At 39.6% G+C, this 12514-nt stretch overlaps 1 protein-coding gene across 3 annotated transcripts in view; it reads left to right on the top strand.

Moving 5' to 3' along the window:
- Positions 1–12514, top strand: part of mdga1 (MAM domain containing glycosylphosphatidylinositol anchor 1) — a 535716-nt gene that overhangs the window by 441536 nt on the left and 81666 nt on the right. For all 3 annotated transcript variants that reach the window (XM_061964377.2, XM_061964378.2, XM_061964380.2), the window contains exons 12-13: positions 8026–8206; positions 11665–11688. In XM_061964377.2, the coding sequence (XP_061820361.2) occupies positions 8026–8206; positions 11665–11688 (205 nt within the window). The remainder of the gene's footprint in view (positions 1–8025; positions 8207–11664; positions 11689–12514) is intronic.

The following is a 12514-nucleotide window of genomic DNA, read 5'->3' on the forward strand; positions in this document are numbered from 1 at the left end:
CATCCGGTGGACACATTTAGAACAGCTGTTTCTTTCATTCAAAAATTTCAGGTACATTTTTATACATAGCAAATTCATCCCGATAAAAGCTGTTCGTGGGCCTGATCCGGCCCTTGGGCCGTACGTTTGACACCCCTACTCTAAACTCTATTCAAGTTTAATTTATATAGTATTGTCCCTTAAGACTGTAACATAAATGGTTGCTGAAATGTGAGTTGTTTTTTTTGAGAGATATTGTACGTCTGTGTCTATTTCCCAGATTGCTTACTACGTAAAGGCTTTGCACTTTTGTGCATTTAACCAGTTCACACACAAGCCCGCCAAAACACACACATACACGCCATGTTGCATGCATTACCTGATAATGGCATTCTGTGGGTGTACTAGCGTGTCACGGTCGAGTGGCTGACCTAATGCATTAGAGGGAGCTCACTGTCAGGTCTTTAAGTAGCTGGGATCAGAGGCAGATACACAGCTAATGGAGCTTTCTCTACGGGGGTGGACTAACACAGCAAAAGCGCTATTAAAATGGTGTTGTTGTAATATACACAAACCTGCTTTACTTAACTTTTAAAAGAGAAACAGCTGGGCGAGATTAGCATTTTTACACCCGTCTATGTCATTTAACATAGGTTTAATAGTTTTATTAGCTATGAAATGTGATTTTTGTATTAGACTGAATGGGATATGAATTGAGGTACAGTAGCTGTATGTAGGAAAATTAAAGCATAGGGTTTTGTTTTTTAATACACAGTGTACAAAACATAAACAATATAAATGGTTCAACAGATAGTTATGTAAATACATAAATATTAAATACAAGCAACTGCTCAGACAAACATACGGTAATTTCCCAAAAAAACAAAAAATTTGCGCAAATATTTAAAAAAGTTAAGCACAACTTTTTATCTAATCTACAGTAGGAAGGAGATTAACATGGCCCCATTTGTCACAGTTTACCTGACACATGAAACGTGACAAATTTGGTGGGTGCACTATCCACTTTAGTCCCCGGATTGTAATAGAGTGTTTACTATGTTAAAATGTGTTTTGTGGCAATTCCAACTTTGACCACACCGTCAGTTGCTATGTAGATATAGTTGCTATCATTTTCAGCAGACTGCATTGCAAAATGATTAGTCCCCCCCACCTTCCTCTCATGCGAGATCCACCCAATAATGGGGCCATATGAATCCCTTCTCTACTGTAAGTTATAGGTTCAAAGTATAATTATGATTTAATTACTTTATATCCTTTTATTTGTATTTTTTATTGTTGTATTCCTTGCTTTTTCAGATACCGCCCAAGTATGTCAAGTCTCTGATATTTTTTTGCACAAAATTCAACTGAAATTTTAGAAGAAAAGTGTTATGATCTCACATGACAGTTTGGACTTTATTTGTGCCACTTCATGTTTGTCACCACTTCTTCTCTGGTCCAAGCGCTGTTTTCCTCGCTTGTTTTTTGACAATCAGATGACCCGGGTGTCCCCGGTTGTCAATCAGGTGGCTTCTCATGCCAGCCCTGTGCTCTGGTTATTTTTGCTATGTATCTGAACGTGCTGCATACAGTATCCATGCTGCACTGTTTTTCCTTCAAAGATTGTTTTACCTGCATGTTGCCTGCTGTCCCTGCATCCTGGGATCCAAACCAACAACATCAAATGCAGGCCGTGACAATAAGGCCCATAAGCATGTGCTTGCATACATATATTCTCATTACTGGCTCAAACACATGGCAAGTGAAGGGCATAACACTTATAAATATACATACCGTATTTTTTCGGACTATGAGTCGCAGTTTTCTTCATAGTTTGGCCGGGGGTGCGACTTATACTCAGGAGTGACTTATGTGTGAAATTATTAACACATTACCGTAAAATATCAATTAATATGATTAAGCTCATTAACGTAAGAGACCAGACGTATAAGATTTCATGGGATTTAGCGAGTAGGAGTGACAGATTGTTTGGTAAACGTATAGCATGTTCTATATGTTATAGTTATTTTAATGACTCTTACCATAATATGTTACGTTAACATACCAGGCACGTTCTCAGTTGGTTATTTATGCCTCATATAAAGTACACTTATTCAGCCTGTTGTTCACTATTCTTTATTTATTTTAAATTGCCTTTCAAATGTCTATTCTTGGTGTTGAGTTTTATCAAATAAATTTCCCAAAAAATGCGACTTATATATGTTTTTTTTCCTTCTTTATTATGCATTTTCGGCCGGTGCGACTTATACTCCGGAGCAACTTATACTCCGAAAAATACGGTATATGCATTTTCATGAAAGGAATAAAAAGAAATGATGATGATGATGACAAATAATTCCACAAATAAGAGAGAATAGAGTTGGTTGTCACACTCTTTATAACTTGCCAAAAGAGAGCGCTTGTCTGTGGTATGGAAATTTACGACATAATGATCAGAACTCTCTTACATAGTCTTCTCCAGAGTAATACGACTGAACTTAAAGGGGAACATTATCACAAATTCAGAAGGGTTAAAACCATTAAAAATCAGTTCCCAGTGGCTTATTTTATTTTTCGACGTTTTTTTCAAAATTTTACCCATCACGCAATATCCCTAAAAAAGCTTCAAAGTGCCTGATTTTAACCATCGTTATATACACCCGTCCATTTTCCTGTGACGTCACATAGTGATGCCAACACAAACAAACATGGCGTATAGAACAGCAAGCTATAGCGACATTAGCTCGGGTTCAGACTCGGATTTCAGCGGCTTAAGCGATTCAACAGATTACGCATGTATTGAAACGGATGGTTGTAGTGTGGAGGCAGGTAGCGGAAACGAAATTGAGGAAGAAACTGATGCTATTGAGCCATGTCGGTTTGAACCGTATGCAAGCGAAACCGACGAAAACGACACGACAGCCAGCGACACGGGAGAAAGCGAGGACGAATTCGGCGATTGCCTTCTAACCAACGATTGGTATGTGTTTGTTTGGCATTAAAGGAAACTAACAACTATGAACTAGGTATACAGCATATGAAATACATTTGGCAACAACATGCACTTTGAGAGTGCAGACAGCCCAATTTTCATCAATTAATATATTCTGTAGACTTACCCTCATCCGCTATCTTTTCCTGAAAGCTGATCTGTCCAGTTTTGGAGTTGATGTCAGCAGGCCAGGGAAGCTATGGTCGATATTCTTCTCTTGATCATCTTCGGTGGCATAAGGGACGGTGTGAGCCAAGACATCCAGTGGGTTTAGCTCACTCGTCTGCGGGAACAAACTGCCGCCATTGCTTGCCGTGCTAGCTAGGTCCTTTGTCCCTGAATTGCTCACACACTCCGGCAGATTCAATGGGGGTCTGGCGGCAGATTTCTTTGACTTTATCGTTGGAAATGCATCTGTTTTGAGTGTCGCAGGATATCCACACATTCTTGCCATCTCTGTCCTAGCATAGCTTTCGTCGGTAAAGTGTGCGGAACAAACGTCCAATTTCTTGCCACTTTCGCATCTTTGGGCCACTGGTGCAACTTGAATCCGTCCCTGTTCGTGTTGTTACACCCTCCGACAACACACCGACGAGGCATGATGTCTCCAAGGCAGTGTTGGGTTAGTTACTGAAAAGCAGTAACTAGTTACAGTTACTAGCTACTTCATTTCAAAAGTAACTCAGTTACTAACTCAGTTACTTACACCAAAAAGTAATGCGTTACTGTGAAATGTAACTATATAGTTACTTCTTTTTTTCTTCTTTTTTTTTTTTATTAAAGCTCCCATTAATGCCCTTTTAGCCTTCATTTCAGTACTGTTATTGCATTGGAGAATAATACAATCTGTTGATCAACTTGACATGCATTTGCATCACTGAACTCTGCTAAGCAATGTGGTCTACAGACAACACACAAAGACAAAGATATGTTACAAAGGCCAATTTGTTTCTGGCCAGAACAAATTGACAAAACTATTTTAAATAGCTGCAACATAACGTACATAAGTAACAAACAGCATAATAACAGCATAGATGTAAACCAAGAAAGGCAGACACTACATACACAAAGCCTAACCAGGCATTTTCTTCCTCAAGTAATTCTGATACAAAATCATGTCTGAAGCCCAGAACACTCTCCACATTTCCCCAGTTTTAGTTTAGAGATAAGGAAAGATTGGCCTGGCCCACTAGGATCCCTCTTTATGTTTGTGAACTTTATAGTCTATACATTTAGAGTGATGTGATAATCAAACACTCTAGAAGTCTAGAATGAAAGAGTATATAAGAAAATTGACAGCAACGTTCCCTCTCAGGAGCGCGCATGTGCAATTGCGCACTGCTCAAGCGTCCTCTGCGCACGGCAAATCTATGCCATGCACAAAATCAAATAAAAAAATAAGCGCATAACAATTTTCGACACGACACGGACACGACAGAGAAAACCGTTTTCGTCATCATTGTTCAAATATTGTAACTTCTGTCGAGACGCTTTGAGGACAATGAATTCCATCCATCACTTTACTGAGCAAAACTCTTTATCGTCGGCCATAAACACATCACCAAAACATTAGTAAAAAAAATGATATCTAGCAAAACTGATCATTTTCTGCAGTACAAACCAGACCAAAAGCAACTTTGTTATATCAACAGCAGCCACTCGCTCTTTCTCACGTGCGCCAACACTTGCACATATGGCACTTAGCCAGTGATGCGTTTACAGCCACACAAAAAGTCGGACAACTCCAACACCACACATAAAGTGTAATTCCAGGTCGTTACACTATGATTTACCAATCAAATGTGTCCTTATTCTAGTGTCATTTATTAAGAATCTTAATTTATAAATATTAATCATTAAATGCTGTTAGTATATTAAATACATACTAATAAAAATATATTTTTTACAAACAGGAAGTTGCAGGAATGTACACATGATCCCCTGCTTACATCTCATTGTGCAACATGTGAATGTTTTAATGGGAACTAAATGCAATGTCTGAAAGGGGTACAAATTATTTCCAAAGCAGGACCTCCACCCAGACAAACAATACAAGTACACAGTTCATGAAAAACAATATTTCTTGCTATTGTCATTTTAAGTGGGCCTAAACACTTATATTAGAAATAGAAATGACTGCTGCCATTTGATTTTAATAATAAGAGAATGTTGTCTGTCTATCTGTGTTGGCCCTGTGATGAGGTGGGGACTTTCCAGGGTGTACCCTGCCTTCCGCCCGAATGCAGCTGAGATAGGCTCCAGCGACCCCGAAAGGGACAAGCGGTAGAAAATGGATGGATGGATGGAGATTGAACGTGTTATTTAGTGAGGTTTGGGACAGGTGTGCTGCTGGTGTAGCCACAGTGTGCACGTCTGATGTTGCTCACATGTGCTCCACTGAATGCTCAGGGAGTTTTTGCGTTTGCTCACACACATGAAAAATTAGAGGGAACATTGATTGACAGAGTGTGTGTACCTTCAGCGGTGAATGATGAGCAGAGGCAGACTTAATCCTTAAGTGGTGGAGGTGAAGTGGCATCAGAGTCTCTATCTCTCTTTACTAGTTTCATCGAAGCATGTTGCTATGTAGCTTGTTTCAGCAGATTTGAATTGCTGTTTTGGGCAGTAGATGGGATCTTTGATCCAAAGCACAATTTACATTTAACTAAAATGTTGTTTTCTTTGTGCTCGACAAAAGAAAAGTAGTGAAACTATCTCCATGTTAGCAAACTCGACTTCTGGCTTCGCCATGATCAGACACGCCCCCCCCCCACACACACACACACTCACTCACCCCCACACTCACACACACCCACACAGAGCGCATGTCTCTCTTCTCCGGCTTGTGACACAAGAAGAATCAGAACGATGACACAGCAGCGCTCCGATAAAACACACTTTATACTACATAAAAAGTAACGTAAAATAACGCAGTAACGCATCATGTAGTAACGGTAACTGAGTTACTGAATATAAAAAATAACGCGTTAGATTACTAGTTACCGCCGAAACTAACGGCGTTACTTTGTAACGCGTTAGTCCCAACACTGCTCCAAGGTACGGAAAACAGTCGAAAAAACGGAAAATAACAGAGCTGATTTGACTCGGTGTTTGTAATGTGTTTGAGAAAATGGCGGATTGCTTCCCGATGTGACGTCCGAGAGCGAATAATAGAAAGGCGTTTAATTCGCCAAAATTCACCCATTTAGAGTTCGGAAATCGGTTAAAAAAATATATGGTCTTTTTTCTGCAACATCAAGGTATATATTGACGCTTACATAGGTCTGGTGATAATGTTCCCCTTTAAGGTGAGAGGACATTCTGTGATTTTCATTAAGTTTAAATATTCAGTTCCTCAGTGTTTGTTTTCTATAGGCTTTTACACAGTTATTTTTCAAAATAAACACAACTATTTGTTACCCTTAAAAAGTGTAAAGGGAAAGCTATGGTTTATTTTGTTATCTAAGTAGTTGTTACACGGTTGTCAGCCAAGCAAAAATGTTCAGTCGGGGTTGGTCGTCACTTTCTTTTTAGGATTGATTTGTCACTAGAGGTCGGAATCTTTGGGCACCTCACGATTGGATTATGATTCAGGAACTACGATTCGATTGCAAATCGGTTATTGATGCATCTGTAATTTATGTATATTTATGAAGTTTTACATTTCATGAAATAAGCGTTTATCACTTGAAACCTAAAAAATCCAATTCATTTGGAATAAGTAAAGGTTAAATCAATCCCCCCATTTATTAAATTAATGAAAATGTGTGCAAAACTGGAACATAAGAGCCCGATAGTCAAGGAGTTGGTTGGATCTCTTGGTGAGGTGGTTCGCTGCAGTCAGCCAAATTTTAGAACTCTCTGCGTTACTTTAATTACAATAAATAAATCAATTATTGACATTTACTAATTGATTCTATAATCGTCCATGTCTGAATTGCGACGCATCTAAAAATCGACTATTTCCCCCGCCTCTAATTGTCTCATATACTCGCATATACATACATATCATATATACAGTAGGCTGGCCTTAGGATTTATTTCCTGTTCATGTTCCTTGCTAATTTTGTCAAATAGATTAAGTTATGTATTTCTCAAATTGTCAATGGGATTCAACTTTCTAAGTTAGTTCTGACTTATTGCCTTTTTAAAAAATATTTTGTTTTACCATTAAAGACACATTTTAAACAAAGGGTAGTGTGTGGTAATCACAATTGGTTGTCTCAATGCGTCTTTTATTGTTAATTACCTTTTTGTTACAATTAATATTGGAAATTAGATGCATCCACATTTCAAGACAACACCCTAAGCTTCAATTGAATGTTGGAGTGATTACTGAAAGATGATTTGAAGAAGAGCAAGAGATGATTTTCTTAAAATGACATTGCATTTCTGTCTAGTGGAAATTCCTGCTAAAAGCAAGCTATCAAGATGCATATGAGCGGAACTGGCTCATAGTCATTCCCTTGGTGGTTAAAATAAATGTGAAGGGCATGCATAGTAGTAAAATGATATGAGGATATGCTGATCAATACGATGCCATTAGTGGTTTTCCACAGCACAAAGTACATTTCTGCAGACTCTCATCAGGGATGCCCTAATCTAATCGCATTAGAATTGAGTGTGTTTCATAATAACTGTCATGCTTAACCTTGTATCCTTGTTAACATATTTGTTTTGTCCTGAAGGAGCAGAGATACTTGAACCAACATCCGATGCATTTCCTATCACTTGGTGGTCTGGTGATCCGTGCAAATCCTGAATTTAGAGTACTTTTTAAGGAATGGGTTTGGGAAGACTGCAAAATACATCCAAAGGATGAAAGAAAGGGGGTGGTAGGGTTGGGAATAGGAAAGACAAAGACATCCAGACAGCACTGCTGTTCCAAGTGTAGTTTTTGTTTCTACCTTCTTGTATCTGTGATCCTATTTGTTCTTTTGCACTGTGGGGACTTTTCTTCTGTGTAGGGTTTTTTTTTTCCATACTTGCAGATGTTTGTATACATTGCGCCTGAGCTTGTCTGTCTCTTTCTCTCGCTGTTTGTCTAAATGCAGAACAAGCAGGGCCTGTTTTCGAGGCAGATAGCCCTCAAGGCCAAGGAACCAGAGAAGGGGGTCTTGATGTCCTCCACCATTCCCGACCTGAGGATCCCTCTTTCCTACGAGGTCCGACTAGCTCCCATCACCATCTACAGCATGGGGGAATACGTCAGTCGCATCATCCAGTATTCTGAGCGTGAGTGATCATACATAAAGAAATAGTTTATAGTGGAACCTCTATGGTGAACCCAATCCCTTCTACAATGCTTGCAAAATTATTCTCTTAGGAAATACAGTATTTATTATGAAATCCAGGGTCAGTGCTATAAGTGACGACTTCAACTGTCAAAGAAGTTGAACATTCAAATTTAAAAAACGCTTAACTCTAATGACAAACAAATAATTAGTAATGTGAATGTTCTATAAAAACGGATAAAAGTTGGGTTTGTTGACTTGACATACTGGATTTGCTGTTGTGTATTCTTTAAACACACCTTGGTGAGGCTGATCTTTCTTTTGGAATAAGTGCTGCAAAAACGTTTTTGAAAAACCAAAGTCTAGCAAAAAAGGGTTAAAGGCCTACTGAAATGCGATTTTCTTATTTAAACGGGGATAGCAGGTCCATTCTATGTGTCATACTTGATCATTTTGCGATATTGCCATATTTTTGCTGAAAGGATTTAGTACAGAACATCGACCATAAAGTTTGCAACTTTTGGTCGCTGATAAAAAAGCCTTGCCTCTACCGGAAGTAGCAGACGAGTAGCGTGACATCACAGGTTGTGGAGCTCCTCACATCCGCACATTGTTTACAATCATGGCCACCAGCAGCGAGAGCGATTCGGACCGAGAAAGCGACGATTTCCCCATTAACTTGAGCGAGGATGAAAGATTTGTGGATGAGGAAAGTCAGAGTGAAGGACTAGAGGGCAGTGGGAGGGATTCGGATAGAGAAGATGCTGTGAGAGGCGGGTGGGACCTGATATTCAGCTGGGAATGACTAAAACAGTAAATAAACACAAGACATATATATACTCTATTAGCCACAACACAACCAGGCTTATATTTAATATGCCACAAATGAATCCCGCATAACAAACACCTCCCCCCTCCCGTCCATATAACCCGCCAATACAACTCAAACACCTGCACAACACACTCAATCCCACAGCCCAAAGTACCGTACAGCACATATATTTCCCCAACGTCCCCAAAGTTGCGTACGTGAGACTTTTTGAGACTTTTATTAGTAGGTTGCACAGTGAAGTATATATTCCGTACAATTGACCACTAAATGGTAACACCCAAATAAGTTTTTCAACTTGTCGGGGTCCACTTAAATTGATTCATGATACAGATATATATTATCATATATACTATCATCATAATACAGTCATCACACAAGATAATCATCAGGGTGTATACATTGAATTATTTACGTGACATGCACATAGCGGCACGCACGTACGGGCAAGCGATCAAATGTTTGGAAGCGTACTCACGGTACAGTGTCTGCGTATCCAACTCAAAGTCCTCCTGGTAAGAGTCTCTGTTGTCCCAGTTCTCCACAGGCCAATGGTAAAGATTGACTGTCATCTTTCGGGAATGTAAACAATGAAACACCGGCCGTGTTTGTGTTGCTGCAGTCGGCCGAAATACACCGCTTCCCTCCTACAGCTTTCTTCTTTGCTGTCTCCATTGTTCATTGAACAAATTGCAAAAGATTCACCAACACAGATGTCCAGAATACTGTGGAATTTTGCGATGAAAACAGACGACTTAATAGCTGGCCATCATGCTGTCTCAAAATGTCCGCGCTGACGTCATCATACCGAGACGTTTTCAGCAGGATATTTCGCGCAAAATTTAAAATTGCACTTTAGTAAGCTAACCCGGCCGTATTGGCATGTGTTGCAATGTTAAGATTTCATCATTGATGTATAAACTATCAGACTGTGTGGTCGGTAGTAGTGGGTTTCAGTAGGCCTTTAATCATTTGATGCCATTTGAATTTACTTTTTGTGGAACATACTGACACATCTCACCCTGATGTATGTATGACAGTGCTTAGGCATATTTAAATCTATTTTGGTCCAATTCTTTGTATTCAGTCACGTGACTTTTTACTTCTCGTGAACAAAGTGGTGGTCAACCAAACCAAATTGGCTACTGTGCAACAAACAGTGTACAACCTATCTTAAAGTTAAAGTTAAAGTACCAATGATTGTCACACACACACTAGGTGTGGTGAAATGTGTCCTCTGCATTTGACCCATCCCCTTGTTCACCCCCTGGGAGGTGAGGGGAGCAATGAGCGCTCGGGAATCCTTTTTGGTGATTTAACCTCCAACTCCAACCCTTGATGCTGAGTGCCAAGCAGGGAGGTAATGGGTCCCATTTTTATAGTCCTTGGTATGACTCGGCCGGGGTTTGAACTCACGACCTACCATGCTCAGCGCGGACACTCTAACCACAAGGCCAGCGGCCTAGATCTTACCACTAAAAGCAGATATGAGCAAAAAAGCAAACTATGCAATGGAAGAGATCCCTATACTTTATCAAAAAAATATGTCGAGTGATCTCAAGGATTATCCGTCGGTGGAGTTCCAAGACATGTCAAACTCTCTGATATCATTCTACACGGCAAAACAGATGAAAGCTTGGAAAAGCATGGAGACATACAACTTCTTTGTGTGAGGCTGAGTCAAGGACCTTAGTATCAAGACTCTCCCGGATAAATTGTGCATCGTTTTTGCCCGCGTAAGGTTGCATTTCATGATTTAACTTTGCGTCTTGTGAGGACACGTCCTTTCAAACAAACTAGAGTAGCACTCGATAGCCTTGACTCACTTTTTTTTCATTTTCTCATTATATTAACCACTCATAAAGATAATCAGAGACACCACTGAAGACCTGACTGATTGTGAAAGAACACGGATAAGTGGTCACAGCTCACTGTAACTGCATGGCCGAGTACATTTCAGCCATGTTGCCTTGTTGTTGTTGCACGCGTCATTACGAGTACTTTCCTTGTTTTATCAAACTATAACTACAGATGTCAACATTGTGTATGTGCTGAACGCGTCATTTAGGGTTTCTGCCTTTGGGAAAAGCTTAACTCTTAGGTTTTGCTCCAATTTTCTTTCTTTTATTTAAACTCGCCGAGTTGGTGGTTTACAAAACACTCATAGCAAACATGTGTTTCAGGAACCTAGAAACAAGAAAAAGTACGGAAAATATAAATGTATTACTTAATTGAGAAATGCTAAACGTTAAAAGTACATCAAACAAACGTTTAACGAAGTCATCACTGCAAACGTGTGCGTTTCTCGTCGTTTCGTAAAATCTTGCACTCTTTTGCACTTCTTGATTCCCTTTTGAGGAACTCTGAAGAACTTTTTATCCTTTTCATAATGTAAAAGATTCCAACAGTCTAAATCAGCGTAAGCATAGGGCATTTTTATTTGAGAAAGGCAACATGCCGCACAGAACCCTTTGACAACAGACGCTTGCTTGACCACCACTTCAAGCCTTGCATATTTAATGAGCCGGACGTGGCATCAGGTGAATACAACCAATACTAAAATGTACTCATGTATTTGTCCTTTGTCTTTTCACATTCCCAACATGTGAGCTATTGTTATTTTCTTACAGCTTACACCTATCCAAGACCTTCAGGTGAGTCCTCTCTCAACACCTCCATATTCCACATTTCACTCTCTCCTAATCAAGAGCTTGTTGCTGTGAAATGATTGATGACAGGGCGGGAAAATTTAGCAAGTATTTTATTTTTTTATTTTTTGCTGCAAGAACTGTCAGCATATGTTTGTAAATACGTTGATGATCCAAACTGGTCGCCTCAGGGAGGAGAGTGTGGGAACGGTGTTATGAGAAGCATTCAAAAACTGTGTGTGGATAGTTGTTGTTTTTTAAATGTCAGGCAATGGGCACTTGGCCATTATTGTTGAATATATTATCCATCCATCCATCCATTTTCTACCGCTTATTCCCTTTGGGGTCCCGGGGGGCGCTGGAGCCTATCTCAGCTACAATCGGGCGGAAGGCGGGGTACACCCTGGACAAGTCGCCACCTCATCGCAGACCCAACACAGATAGACAGACGACATTCACACTCACATTCACACACTAGGGCCCATTTAGTGTTGCCAATCAACCTATATTATTGGTAATATATATATATATATATATATATATATATATATATATATATATATATATATATATACATATATATATATATATATATATATATATATATATATACATTTATATATATATATATATATATACATTTTTGCAGATGATGTGGTCCTGATGGCTTCATCTGGCCAGGATCTTCAGCTCTCACTGGATCGGTTCGCAGCTGAGTGTGAAGCGACTGGGATGAGAATCAGCACCTCCAAGTCCGAGTCCATGGATCTTGCCCGGAAAAGGGTGGAGTGCCATCTTCGGGTTGGAGAGGAGATCTTGCCCCAAGTGGAGG

The sequence above is a fragment of the Nerophis lumbriciformis genome, linkage group LG06, assembly GCF_033978685.3.
Source record: "Nerophis lumbriciformis linkage group LG06, RoL_Nlum_v2.1, whole genome shotgun sequence".
NCBI lineage: Eukaryota > Metazoa > Chordata > Actinopteri > Syngnathiformes > Syngnathidae > Nerophis > Nerophis lumbriciformis.